General features: G+C 53.4%; 1 protein-coding gene across 3 annotated transcripts; it reads left to right on the top strand.

Moving 5' to 3' along the window:
- The first annotated feature begins 2,413 nt into the window (after positions 1-2,413).
- On the top strand, positions 2,414-13,029 carry ATP1B4 (ATPase Na+/K+ transporting family member beta 4). 3 transcript variants are annotated; one of them, XM_068411908.1, is made up of 9 exons: positions 2,414-2,564; positions 2,738-2,802; positions 5,520-5,682; positions 7,512-7,640; positions 8,455-8,559; positions 8,828-9,024; positions 9,637-9,693; positions 10,250-10,345; positions 11,276-13,029. In XM_068411908.1, exons 2-9 carry the CDS (start codon positions 2,740-2,742, stop codon positions 11,435-11,437), a joined length of 972 nt encoding a protein of 323 aa, XP_068268009.1. In that variant the 5' UTR covers positions 2,414-2,564; positions 2,738-2,739; the 3' UTR covers positions 11,438-13,029. The 3 variants fall into 3 exon arrangements, with proteins under 3 accessions (XP_068268009.1, XP_068268010.1, XP_068268008.1); XM_068411909.1 differs by having other exon boundaries at positions 2,414-2,558; XM_068411907.1 differs by lacking the exon at positions 2,414-2,564 and having other exon boundaries at positions 2,582-2,802.
- The last annotated feature ends 1,681 nt before the right edge of the window (positions 13,030-14,710 follow it).

Below are 14,710 nucleotides of genomic sequence, written 5' to 3' on the forward strand. Positions count from 1 at the left end.
CACCGCACCGCCCGGGGGCGGGCCCGCCGGGTCCCAGCGGGAAGGACTCCGGTTATGTGCCGTCCCTTCCAACACTGCTGCTCCCCCCCGCACCTCCGAGGCGTGGGGAGGGGAGGGCCGGGCCCGTTCCGCTGGGAGCCGCGGGGGGATCGTGCCCCTGAGGGGTGTTTTGGGAGGGGAGGGACAGGTCCTGCCCCATCTCCGGGAGGTTCCTGCGCTGGAGCCCCCCGCACTCACCAGCAGCCTGGCTGGAGGGGCTCAGTGCTGCTGTTGGGGCTCCCCTGCCCTCTCCCCATCTTTCCCCAGCCCCTTTGCACCCCAGCAGCTCCCACCCCACCTCCAGCCCCGCTGCTCCAGGCCATGCTCTCCTCTGCCAAACATCTCCCTGGCACCCCTCTGTCCCCCCATCTCCCTCCTCCCTGCGGCGCTGAGCCCCAGAGCGGTGCTGGTGGCACTCCCAGCAGCCACCCCGCCATGGCCACTAGCCCTTTTTTTCATTTGTTGGTGCTCTGAGATCTCTGCTCCCGTGACAATGCCTGTTGCTGCCTGTGCCCCAACCCAGGACACCCGGCAAGCTCCCCGTGTCTCTGGCCAAGGAGCAGGAGCAGGCCCCCAACCTCTGTTTTCCAGATCATATCTGTAAAATGGGGATAAAAGCATCTTCCCAGCAGGCTTCGTAATTGCTTGTAAATCACTTTAATGCTCTGGGCTGAGAGGTGCTAAGTGCAAATCATGTAATTATTTCAAGCCAAAGCATATTTCATCAAGTTAAAAGAAACTAATCCTATCTCTGCTTCAAAAAACCCACACTTTTATTGGATAAGAGCCTAATTACCAGCTTCTCCCGGGAGAAAAGACAAAGCGTACACTGACAGCGGTGCAAGAGGCAAGTTACAAATGCCCAGATCAATTAATGGCAAAGAACGCGTCACCTCCAGAGAAAACAGTGGTTATTTACCTCGGATGAACTTGAGGAACCCTGCACTCACTGCCTGTGCCTCACCGGGCAGCGGGGTCAGCACTGGCCCCCTCCTGCCCAGTTGCCCCCACTCTGTGCCAGCAACGGAGGGGGGGCGTCTCAGCTCCCTCCTCTGCTCTGTGCCAGGGCTGAGCTGTGTGACAGCACAACCACTGCGATGGGATGTGTGTGTCCCCAGGGAGCTGCTGGTGCCCCAAAATCTCCCGGGCCAAGTTAAATCCCTGCACCCTATCCCAGCTCCCGAGCTTTGGGCAGGCAACTCTCCGGCCCGAGGCCCCAGAGAGGGGGGAAGAGCCGGCTGTGAGCATGGCCGCCTGCACGCCCTCCTGCCAGCGGGCCCGGCTGCGGGCAGGCACCGGTACCCAGCCAGCCCTGCCTGCGTACCCGGCAGCAGGTATGCGGCAGCCCCAGCCAACTCGGCGCAGACCGGGGCAGCTGCCAGACCTCTTTCTTTCCCGCTGCGCCCATTTATTAGCACAGCCAGTGAGTGGCTTTCGGCCATGCTCAGGAGAGGAAAGGGAGGAACGGTGCTTTGCCTGCTTGGACAGCCCAGTGCAGCCCTGCGGGAGCCCAGGATGGATGTCCCTGTGCCTCTGGGGAAAGCCCCAGCCTGGGGCAAGGCAGCCTCTCCTCACCCTCGAACAGGGCCTGGCTGTCCTGCAAAGGGAAGGGTCGCCAGCCCCACTGGAAATGTGCCAAGGGGATGAGCTGGTGGCTGGTGCCAAGCTCCTGCTGGGACACTCGATGTAAAACAAACCACACTGTTCCTTGAGAGCTGCATGGGGCACAGCCAGGGACGGGCAGCCCTCGCACTCTGCCATCACATTGCTGAAGCTGTTCTGGGTGCTGCTGCATGTGCACCAGCAGGCAGGGTTTTGGTGAGGCTGGCTCGACACCAGCACCCTGGCCCCCCGCTGCCCCCCAGCACTCCCACCACACCAGCCCCTCGCAGAGGTGGGACTCCAGCACTCACCCCCTGTGACCCTAATGCACCGTCTTGTGCCTGTAGTTCACTGATGGGGGAAAATCTGATACTCCTTGGCCCAGGTCCGCAGGGCTTCGTGGAACGGTGTCCCTCTGGATTCTGTCGCAGTGGCCGTGACCGGCTCTTACAGCTGGGTCGGGGAAGCCAACACTGTGCGCTCCCAGCTGCTGTCTCAGTTCGAAGGGATAAATATAGACCTGCCCCTTGCACTACCCCTTCACTGCAAAAGGGATTTTGCAAGCATTAAACATGGCCCCGCCATGACTGACAAGCACATATTGACAGACACAGGCGGCCATCGAAAGCCCTAGTGATTTGCTGATGTTTATTAACAGCTACATGATCTCCCTGGGGCGGAGAGCCCAGCTTCCCCATGTAGGGCTCTGGCTGGCCTTGGTGGGGGCTCAGGCGTGGGGCAGGATGCTGTGAGGGTGCTGCAAAGGGCACCGGATGCCAGGGGGGCTTGGGACGGGATCCTGTTGCGTTGAGCTCCCCCCTCTTACGAAAACAAGTTATTTTTTGATCCACTCCCGAATGCTGAAGTCGTGCAGTGTAGGGAGGGAAGGCAGCGTGGTTCCCCACAGACAAGCAAAGGTCTTGGTGCGGCCATACTCTCTCAGCCTTTTTGTGGGGTGCCACGGGGTTGGGGAGCTGTACTGGGGGGTCCCCAAGGGCCGGGGTGACATGGCATTCCTGATGGGGCTAGAGCTGCTGGGCTCAGCCCCCAGCTCCTGCGTTGCTAATGCTCACGTTTCTCTGCGTCTCCCACCCAGGGATGGACGGCAACGCCAGCGCCAGGGACACAGAGGGCCAGCATGGGAGCTCCCACCAGAAGGCGGTGAGTCTTTTGGGGGCTGCTGGCCACCCTCCGAGAGGCGAGGTGGGGGCAGCTGCCAAGGACCTGCTTCGTGGCTGATAAATATAGCTGCTTTCCTTTAGGAAACGCTGCTTCTTCCCTTAGGCAAAGCATAAGCATTTTGCACTGAGAGGGGAAGGGGCAGCAGGGGGTCTGGCTGGTGGTCCTGGGCAGCGAGGGGGGCTAGGAGGGATGGGGACACTTGGGCATGGGCCACCCTCTGCACAACTGGCTTTCAGCAGGAGGAACCTGCTGTTGAGAGCTGACCTGGTCCTGGGTGAGGATGGGGTGAAGCCCCTGGCCTCCCTCAGGGCACCCACGATCATCAGCACAGCGTGATCCCACTAGGGATGAACCCCAGCTTTGCTTTGCTGCCCAGACTCACCCCAGCTGCCGCAGCGGGGAGCAGCCTGGGGCTGTCCAGTGTCCCAAGAAGTCCCACCATGGCTGTGCCTCCTCCCTGCCCCAGTATGCTCCTACCCCAGCTCCTGCTGCTCCTTCTGCCCCTGATCCAGGTACAAGGGACTGCTCCGAGACCAGTTCTGGTCCTGGGCTGCAAAGATAAAACACCTGGGCCGTGCTGCAATGCAGACCTCGCCTAGCTCCCTAAATCAGGGACCTCCACCAGAGACCTGGCAGTGGGGTCATCCCGTCCTGTCCGGCTGCCCCACACAGACCTCTTTGCCCATGGGGAGAGCCTGGGCCCCCCTCAGCCTTCCCATGCTGCTACAGAGCCCCTGTGGCCTCTCCCAGCTGGCAGGATGGGACCCTTCACCAAGTGCTGGACACACAGCATGGAGCCAGGAGAGCCAGAAATTTTCCCTCCTTGCAAAAGCCTTCCGCAGGGCAGAGCCGTGGGGTGCCCTGGGTGAGAGCCCATGGGGGGCTGTCCCTGTGTCCTCTGCAGCTCCAAGCATCAGTAGCAGCTTCTGGGTGAGGGCTCTGCGTGCAGCCCATGCGCTGCCCTCACTGCCTCCGAGCTGCAGCTGGTGTGAAATCCAAAGGGCTTTTCCTACAGCAGCACTAAGCCTTGGTGCAGAGTCCCTCTGAGCAGTCCCCGCTGCTCTGGCAGTCTGAGAAAATGTTTCCAGAACAGCTGCTGGTAGCTCTTTTATTTAACAGGGAGGAGAGCGAGAGGAAGGAGAACTCCTCCTCCTCCTCTTCTTCCAGCGCTTGCTCCTCCGCAGGTGTCCTGGCAGCTGGCAGCCCCTGCACCTCCTCTCCCATGTCTCTGCCGGCGACTCGTGCTGGGGCTGCTGCTTCCCCACTCCAAAACCCTCTGGTTTCATCAGCTCTGCATGGTACAGGGCTGTGTCTGTGCACAGGCTGGCTCAGGAAGGGCTCCAGCCCGGGGTGTGGGACCTGGGCCAAGCATTGCCTTCGCTATATGGGCGGCCATGGGCATTTTGCCGGCAGCAGTGCTCTGGCACAGGCGTGCTCCCAGAAGAGCCCCACTGGGGCTTTAACCAGGTCTGATCGGGGCCGTCAGTGGGATGGTGATGGTTTACAGGCCCCCTGGCTCTGGCCCAGGCTCTCCAAGGTGCGAACTCTCCCCCACCCTCACTGTTTTGCAGTATCTGTGTCTCTGAGCAGAGTTTAGTCTCCCCCGACTCAAAGGTGTTTCCAAGCCACACTTTCTGCCAAGCTGTTGGCCGCTTCACAGCTCCCCTGGGGTGACCCACGGAGTGTAAATATCTTGCTTGTCAGCCCTGGCTCCAACAGGTGCCCATGGCTGGTGGGTTTCCATGGCCCTCCACACAGACACGGGGCGATGATGCTGGTGCAGCTGCTGCGGGGCCGTGCTCGCAGTGGGCATGGTGGCCTCAGGGAGACGTGGCCAAAGTGGGCGAGTGTGGCCTTCACCGAGCCAGAAGAAGCTGAGCCCTGCAGCAGCATTTGCATTAAAGCATGGGGAGGCGATGAACCCGTCCAGATCTCAGCATCACCCCTTCTCTCTGGCGGTACCTGGCCCAGCCCTGCCATGAGAACAAAGCAGGGCCTGTACCCTCTCCCACCTCGCTGCCTGCTTTTGGAGACATAGAGCCTGCCCAGGTTCAAGGGCGTTAGGGGTGGCTGCTGTGTCTCATCTCAAGCGACTCTTGGCCGGGTACAGGTACAGAGAGATTTGTGTTCCCGAGCTCCGGACAAATGAGATTTCACCACTGAGGCAATATGCAAACTCTCGCTGCCCAGGGAGATGCTTTTCCCTGCAACTCAGTGTAATTAAAAAATAACAACACAGGGATTTCTCCAAAGACCAAACACTTGCTCACACGCCAAGAAAAACAAACTGGATGACCTCTCAAATAATGCTGCCTGTTGTCGTCTGTGGTAGCACAGAAAACGTGCACTTGCGCCCAGAGACGTTGCAGAAGCGTGGGAACAACCCCAGCCCTCCTAGATCACAGGTTTTCCTTGGTCATGTTCACGCAGGTGGAAAAAGATGAGTTTCTGTAAATGCCAGGACAAGGAGACAGTACGTGGTGTGACAGCAGTGACGTACATGTCATGGAAAAATGGATGCTGGGATCTAAGCGGTCTTAAGTCAGAACAGCCAGAACTGCCTCTCTTTAACTCAAGAGTGATGATGGGAAAATGGAAATTTGAAACATTTCCAGCTATTAAGTGCTTTTGCATTTATTTTTGGCCAATGAGATGATCAGCTTGCATGTGGGGGTTGTGCTCTGTAACTTTTCCAGGAAAATAAGCATGAGGAGAAGGTCCAGGATCCTGACAGAGGGGAGGACGAGACCAAGGCAGAGATGGGGAGCAAAACCTGGGCAGACCTGTCTGGGGAGATGAAGACGTTCCTGTGGAACCCGGAGGAGAGAACGTGCCTGGGGAGAACGGCCAAGAGCTGGGGTAGGTCCTTGCTCAAGCCCTGCTTTTGGGGATTGTTGCCTTTTCTGCTTCACAACAGATGCACTTGCCTGTGAACATCCTTGATAGCTTGGACCGACCACCCCTGTCCCACATTTTCAGGGTAGATGTTTCTAACCAGTGCAATAAAGAACTAGTGATGAGGACAAGCAGAAAACCTTGGGAAAGTTACCCTTGGTCTGGATGTTAATGTTTACTGAGAATGTGAAAGCCAAGATTTCAGACTGCCTAGACCGTGTACTGGGAAGAAATTAAGAGGTGTTGGTGGGGGAAGACCACTTGAGTTGCGGGACAGGCGTGTACGAGGGGGTGACAGTCCTTAGAGACTTGGGTCCTTAGTCCTTGGGTTTCTGCGTCTCTGCCAGGTGCTGAGAAAATCCCCACAAGAGGGCTTGCTCGGCTGTTGTGCATGTGGCCCCGGCTGGCTGCTGCTGGAAGCTGTTTATTTACAGCCTCGGGGGGGGGTGCAGTGTCCTGCTGCGCCTTGGGAGCATCATGGGTGCCATACAGCCCCGCTGCCCTATGGACACACGTACCCCCAGCTGTGCGCTCACATGGCTGTACAGGGGGGTGGGAGAGAGGCATTAAAGCCACTGTTAAAATCAAATTTTCTTTTAAAATGAGAGCATTTGGAGGTGAATAGAGCTGAACTTTCCCGCTCTCATCTCACAGGTGAGGAGGAGCGAGTTTGCCCAGCCTGTGGCTGCTCCCCAGCGCTGGTCCTGAAGGTGTTCCTCAGGGACGTGGGGCTGAGGGGACTTGTGCTGCTAAAATCCAGGGAGCCGGATGGCCACAGGCTCAGCACCAGAGGCCCCAGACCCTGGGCAAGGCTGCACCCCCGGCTCTGCCCATGACAATGCTTCCTGCTGCATTGCAGGAAATGTGAGAACGGGAACGGTAGCAGCCCCATGTCCCAACAAGTGTCGGCTCGGCACCCCAGCAGCAGCTCCAGCCTTGCCAGGCTGGTGCAGAGGCACCATCCCAGCATCATTGTGGCAGGGCTGGACACTGTCCCTGCTGTGCCACCAGCAGTGGTGATGGTCCCATCCACCCTGGCTCGGCTCGCAGCAGGACACGGCCCCGCAGTGGTTCCCAGCACCATGGCCCCGGCAGGAGCAAGACAGGAGCACACATCTGCGTTCCCAGGGCTCCCTCCGAGCTGCCGGCATGTTTCTCCTGGGAAATATTTGAGTTAGGGCTTCATTTTGCTTTCTGAGCCGCTGGGTTTTATTCATAGGCCATGGCCTCTTGAGACATCCTCAGCCATCAGCCTGGTCCAGAGGAAAAACAAACCCATTCCCTGGATGTCAGGGCTATGAAACAGCCAGCGGTGCTGCAGCCCCCGAGCGATGCCACTTGCTTCAGTCCCAGCGCTGGGGTCCCTGCCACGCAGGTGACAGGAGTTGGGGCAGGAGCATAGCCCTGCAGCCCCCATTGGGAATTTGGATGTGCTGAAGGCACTGGGTACCCTCGTGTGTTACCACACCAAGAGGGGCTGGGAAGGGCAAGAGCCAAGGTCGGGTCTGTCTGTCTGTTGGAGCTGAGGCAGGTGGACACAGGAACCTGGTCCTGACCCAGCTCTGGGGAGGGCCATGCAGCAGAAGGAGTACGGACCCAAACAGCAGCTGCCCCGGCCCCAGGGCTAGGCAGGGAGTGTGTCTGGCTGAGAGTCCTGCACCCAAAAATGGCGTGATGGACTTGGAGCTGCGGAGGACACACCATGCTGAGCACGGCTGTGCATCCCTGCGGGACACAGCCCACGGGACGTGCTCTGGTTGCGTTAACAGCAACATGCCCTCTCTCTTTTGCAGGCTTGATCTTACTGTTTTACTTCATTTTCTACACGTGCCTGGCGGGAATGTTTGCCTTTTGCATGTACGTGATGCTGCTCACGCTGAGTCCCTACACGCCCACGTACCGGGACCGCGTGTCTCCACCAGGTACGTACCCCAGCCAGCCCGGCCTCGGGCACCTCTGCTGGCACTCGCCAGCAAAGTGCTGCCGAAATGGGGTGGCAGGGACCCTGGGTAAAACCCCGCTGGAGCTGTACGCTCCTACGGTCAGCCAGCCCTCCATAACACGGGGTGTTATCACTTACCTCAGGGCACTGACAGGGCTGCGGGCTCTCTGCACAGGATCAGGCATCTTAGCCCCATGTGAAGCATTCATTATAATTATACTAATTGTTATTCTAATTATGCTAATTATTAGGCTAATGATTCTCAAGGTAAATGAGCAAGTTTAGGCATTTCATAGGTGATGCCCATTCACTTCAGTTGCTGCCCCTTTACACCTCATATCTTCAAAACAAAATGCAAATCAAGAGTAGCTTTATGCTACTTTATTTGGGGGAATCCTGGCAAGATAATGTTAAAAAAACCCATTCCCTATGACAGAAGCAGCATTTTTCCCTGTGTTCTCGTGTCGGTGGGGAACACGAGGCCCCGTCACGCTGCTCCCTCAGCCTCTGCATGCAGCCCCAAGCCCATCTCTTCCCTGCAGCACTGCTGAGACCCTCCAGGTCTTCCATGTTTCCTGGCATATTTTGATGTGCGTGGTGTTCTCTGGGGGTGAAATGGAAGTGAGGGATCAGCAGGTTGAGGAGAGAGTTTATTTGTGAGCTGGTGCTGCCACTCTTGTGCCTGTGCCTAGCTCCAAGCCCAGTTGCAGTGCAACCAGCCCCTGCAACACGCATCCCAAGCCTGTGGCCAGGCCACCCATATCTGCTCTAACAGGGTCCATTTCCTTCTCCAGGAGTAATGATCAGACCATACCTGAACGGGTTCACCATTGCCTTCAACGTCTCTCAGCCCAGCACGTGGCAACCCTATGTGGACAGCATGCACCGCTTCCTAGCAGGTAAGCTCTTAGGCACCCCAGGAGTCATGTCGGCAAGTTGTTTGCATCCATGCACACAGCTCAGAGGTCTCCTCCTGGGGCACAGATCAGCTCTCAGCATCTCACGACCCCCATCTAGAAAGGGAGCCTCATAAGGTGGTCACAGGAGCTTCTGTGCCTTGCCTTTCCAGGTGGGACTTTCTAACTCTCTTGACATGCGGATGTACTCTGGGGGCATGGGTCTGTGTGGATCTCGAGAAATGTTAACAAGCCTCTTGGTCCCCACCAGCTTATGATGACAAAGTTCAAGAGGAGAAGAATATCGAGTGCATCTCAGGACAGTACTTCATCCAAGGGGGCAATGAAAGCGAGGAGAAGAAGGCCTGCCAGTTCAAGCGCTCACTGCTGCAGAACTGCTCTGGCATAGAGGACCCAACGTTTGGCTACTCTAAAGGCCAGCCCTGCGTCCTGCTGAAGATGAACCGGGTACAGAGAAAGCTGGTCGTCTTAATTCTTTCCTTCAGTGCATCCCAGGGTGATAAAGATCATGCAGAAACTGAAATTCCTCCATTTCTCAGGCCCAGAGAAAAAGGGAACTAGAATCCCCAGCCCTGCTGGCTCATACCCATTAGAAAATATAAAAAAGAAATGCTACAAAACTTGCTTGATTTGATTCACTGAGGCCTGAGTGCTTGGAGGGTCTTGTGCCAGGTCCCTGTGTGGGAGGAACTGAGCTTTAGGGCTACACCACAGACCCCAGTCTCTTTATAATGCGAATTTTCACAGAATCGAGTTTATTTGAAATCTAACAGCATGGTGGCTCAGTGCACAGTGCTGGGAAAATAAACGTGGGGGGTGTGTGAGCTGTGTGGGGAAGTGGCTGTATTGCTCCAGGGAGCCTGGCCTCTCTGGATGCTCTGCTCTGCCTCTGCTCTCGGCACAGGCAAGCTGCACTGCACAGGGTGGCAGACCCTGCTTGTAGGGGCACGTAGCTCCCGTCCTGAGCAACACGACTGGCACGTAGAAGAGCTTGAGCCCTGGAAGGGGAGGCAGCATGCACTTGGCACTGCATTTCATAGAAGCATTTTTTTTTTGCAGATCATAGGTTACCGCCCTGGTGCTGGGGTCCCCGTGAGCGTGGACTGCAAAGTGCAGGTACTGCTTTCATTCGTGCTCGGCAGCTTGGTACATAGAAGGCCAAATATCTCCCTCTGATGGACCCCACCAATATCTGTCCTCATTTTAGCCCAGTCTCCTGCTTCCCGCCCCGGCCCTCACCCTCTGAGTGCTGCTGGCTCCTGCCAGCCTCACCAGCAGTGCTCTGCTCAGCCCCTGAGGACAGGCCCACAGGGCTGAGTGCTGGGGTGCCAGCTAGAGCCTGGAGCTGGGGGAAGAAGAGGCAGGAGCTGCTCACTTCCATCCCCAGCCGCTCCGCAGGACGCTCGGTCCTGGGGGGCACCCTGCAAGCCAACAGCAACAGGGTGAAGGAAGGGCTCCCACTGCCCGGGCAGCAGCTGGGTCACACCCTCAGAGAGCAATAAAGCAGTAGGCAAGCGCAGGGAGGGATCGACAGGCAGCAAATTCTGTAACCCTCGCCCATGCCTTCATAGCACCGTTACGCTCTGGCTCGCTGCAGCAGCTGCTGGCTCTCACAGCAAACACGCTGTGTACAGGCATGTGTGTACCTTTATTTTTTTTTTCCCAATCACAGAAAGGCAACGAGAGTGATCTCAGATCAGTGGACTTCTACCCTGGAAACGGGACATTTGATCTCATGTATTATCCCTACTACGGCAAGATCACTCACGTAAGTAAGGACTCTGGCATCTTTGTCATGTCTCCTTGGGAAGAGAGGGCAGGAGCTGCTGCACAGAGTACAGATGTGCTTTCTGGCTATTTTGGGCAGATGCAGGCAGGAGGGAGGCCACAGGCACTGGGATTACAGCGCTCTAATTCTTTCTCTGACAAACTGCGGGAAATCCTTGGGGACTCCGGTTCCCCCTTGCCAGTAACAGGAATGATTACATTTATCATCTGGAGACTAAGACAGGCTTCGCTAACTCCCAGAGAAGGTCTCAACACCAGCGTTTTGCCAGGGCGTTAGGGAAGTCAGGGGTTAGGCAACACAAGAGGGAAAGGATGAGGCTTCTGTCAAAGCTGTGACAAAACCACTCCAGGCTGGGTGGCTCAGAACAGAGCAGTCCGACATCGGTGGCTATTTCTGAACACGCTGGCCAGCACTGCTTTGGTCTGTGCTGAGCTGTACAGCGTTAGGAGGTAATGCACCCTCACAACAAAAGCTGAAGTGGAGGATGAGGCAGGCACTAGACTCCTGTCATCATACTGCTGCTGGCTGAGGGCTAACAGCCCCAGACGCCAGCTCTGTGCCTCCTTTGAGCACACACATCCAAGGAACACCATGGATTTCTTATTACAAGCCATAGGTCAGTTTTTAGAACAGCAGAAAGTATTTGAGAGTCCCATTATCCGGTGTTACTTGTCCTGGCTAAGCAACCCAAGAGGCATAGTGCAGTGCAAAACTCCGACGTGATCCCATCCCTCTGAGGCACAGAAAGGCTCAGCTTCAGCATCCTGAGGGACCATGATGGACATCAGGCAAATGCACTCAGACACCTGGGAGCCGTGAACCGATTACTACTGATTTTTACTGAACCTGAAAGCACTGCCTGCTTTTCTGCTCCCTCAAAAATTACACTTAAATCTCCCCTCTTTTCAGGTCAACTATACATCCCCACTGGTGGCTATGCACTTTACAGATGTGAAGAAGAATTATTTGGTCCCTATTCAGTGCAGTCTGAATGGGAAAGGTATTATCAACGACATCAACAGCGACCGCTTCCTGGGCCGAATCATCTTCACACTCAGCATCGGAAAGTAGCCACCGCAAACACTGGGCACTTAAGTTAAGTCGAGCAGAGGCTTTTTCCTTTTTAAAGCATAAAGCCAGCATTTTTTCTGCTAGGAAAAACAGGCACATGGAGATTTTTGTTAATTTATTTTTGTTCATAGTTAGGAAACAAATGAGATGCAATGGAGTGTGGAACCACATTTTTCATCATCTGATGTAAATCATTATCAGTACAAATTAAAAGTTATCTCCTGGGCAGAGAACCTGCAGAAGTATTTCAGTTTTGATTAAAAAAACCCTCTGGTACCTGAACACTGTTTTCATAAGGTCTTTTGCAAGTGACCCCCGTGGAATGCATTTTTCGTCGCTTTAAATTTTAATCTTTACCATAGTTTTATGTGCATTTCTCAGGCAAAAGCTAACAAGAGGGTAGTTTATTAGCAATATTCTTGTTAAAATAATAAACAGCAAAAATTCTGGATTATGCCTGCAATGACACAGTTAAAAAGTGAAAATGGCAGATCTCAAAAAGCCTCCTAGGATTTTCAGCACCAGGAGCATCTTGGCTGCAGCATTTTACACAGCTTGTTCAGCACACCCAAGGTGTTGGAGCAAAGGCCATGTAGAAAATCATAGAATTGTTTTGGTTGGAAAGGACTTTTAAGATCATCAAGTCCAACCGTTAACGCAGCACTGCCAAGTCCACCACTAAACCATGTCCCTCAGCACCACATCTATACGTCTTTTAAATCCCTCCAGGGATGGTGACTCCACCACTTCCCTGGGCAGCCTGTTCCACTGCCTGACAACCCTTTTGGTGAAGAAATTTTTCCTGATATCCAATCTAAACCGGCCCTGGCACAACTTGAGACCGTTTCCTCTCGTCTTATCACTCGTTACTTAGAAGAAGAGACCAGCACCTGACAAATCATTTACCCTTGAACCTTTACAATTGTTCCTTTCTGAAGCGGGAAGATTAATGCATTCCTCCCTCCTCCTCCTCACTCCAGTACTTCTCCCTGCCCCAGGAATCCTCATCAAGTCTATTAGGCAGGGATGAGTGAAAGGAGCTCTTCTCTCCCTGTCACGGTTTGCAGGTTGACGGCTCCTCCTTCCCCTGTTCAGGCACCCCCCCAAATACTTCAGGGCTGTTCTTCCCTGTTCCAGAGAGGTCACAGCTATAATGTTGCAGGAAACCACAGGGAAATGCTTAGCTGTTTCATCGTTAAGGGGTCAGTGTCAATGCTGGCATTACTGAAGCCATCAATTTATCATCCTCAAAGACCTACGGAGCACACTGGCCCTTGTCAGAGCGGAGTGCTGCTAACCTGAGTGGGCAGCCTGACCCTCCCAGGCCTGTGAGCACAAAGCCTTTGTGTTTGGCTGAGATGAACTACACTCTGCGTGTTACGAGCTACGAGAACACAGCAGGACAGGACACCTGAGGACAATGTACTAGTTGGGAAGCACACTTACTAAAATTACTGACTGAACAAGAGCATTATGGTATGTTTGTCCTACATCCTAGTCCAGGTACTTAATCTGCCATCATTTCCTGATCTATGTAAGTCTCCGAGAAGTCATTTTTTGTATTAAAAATAAAGCAACTACAGTAAAATTAACTCTATGGTACCATTCTTAAAACACTGGTGTAAGAGATGCAGTTTGTGACTTCAGCTCCCTGTGCTGGCCAGTTAGGGACTGAATTGCAAGGCAGCATGTCATGTGATCCTTGAATTTTGAGCACTTGATTAAATTTCTAGGGCCAAAGAGTTCAGAAGCCCAGTACAATAAGACTCATTATATGCTAAGTATCACAACTAACCATCGGGCAAAAAATATTTATTAAGAACCGTTAAAAACCTGAACCAGAGGCAGTTTAGGAACTAATTTTGCTCAGATGTGGTTATTTGTATGACACAGAGCTAGGGCGACACAATCATTCTGCGTGCACACCTTACCTGAAAGGGCATGTTCTGATCAACAGAAACCGGCTTCTGCCAAAGACGATGCTGCCATGGTGGCAGCTCTTCCTTTGACATCAGAAATAATAAACCCACAAATGTTTCCCTGCCTGCCAATTACTTTGGCTCTTTTAAAACATTTGCATTTCTGTAGGATCCTGAAAGGAAACCAAACCCTTCACACTTCACACCATGAAATCAACAGCTCTCCAGCTAGCAACAGGACAAAACTTTATTTATATCTATTCCCTATCTGCCTATTGGAAGGATTCATGAAGCAGCTGGTCCTTTAGCACACACTGGACCCATGCTTTGATCCATTCAATGAAGAAAGATCAGTTAATTGGGATGTAAATGCGCGAACAGCTTAGAAGCAAAAGTTTCTGTTTCCCCACCAACATCCACATCCAGGCATGTTGGCAATCCTGTTCAAAAAGCTCTCAGAAGTGGCACGCAGATCTACTTACACTAAAACAAAGCTTTATAAACACCGTAATTAACTTTATTTTCCATACACATATTCTGCTTTCAGCATATTTGTACAGTCATTTCACGATTTGGAGAACAGCATACACCACTCTTCATGCTACAACAACCTTAAAGTGCTGGCTCAATTTCTGACTTCTGTTGAAGCCCAAAATAATAATTTATACGTATATATAAAATATATATATGTGCATCTGGGAAATTGCCACATTTTACTAAAATAACCCAGCAAAACTGATCTGCAGTCTGGGCATGAAACCATGGATGGAATCCATCTGCTGGCAGCAGAGAAGCAACACACACTGACAAGCAAGTGTTACTCAGAAATTGCCAGTCTCAAAATAATTCCCCATTTACCACTCTGGCAGGGAAATCAAGTATTGTGAGAGCAAAGGTACAGCGCAAAAGACCAAGACAACCAAAACCAAAGCACACAGTCCAACTGAGCAGCATTAAATTACGCTCCTAAAAAAAAGACAACTTGGTTCAAGAGCCCATTTGTGGTACAAAAATCGGTTTTGTCAGATTCAGGTAAAGCTTATCTTTTGTCACAGTGAGGACAAGAATAATTGAATGTATAGATATTTCTCAAGCATCAAAACTAACCCTAGAAATCTCCCTTCCCTGAATCTATAGCTATTGTGAGTTACTTCAACATCAGTGTTGACTGTCTCCTTTGTGCATGTGAATTACTGAAGGTGCTTTCCCTACAACATAGATACAGGCTCAATGCACAAAGAGATTAAATATTAAAGTAGCTTTAGTAAACATCTGCTGCAGAGGACAGAAACTTTGTGTGGCGTCAGTAGCTCTCTGCAGACCTGGCAGCTCTTGAGCTGTCCCACAGCTGGAA

This window comes from Nyctibius grandis, chromosome 13 (assembly GCF_013368605.1).
Source record: "Nyctibius grandis isolate bNycGra1 chromosome 13, bNycGra1.pri, whole genome shotgun sequence".
Taxonomy (NCBI): Eukaryota; Metazoa; Chordata; class Aves; order Nyctibiiformes; family Nyctibiidae; genus Nyctibius; species Nyctibius grandis.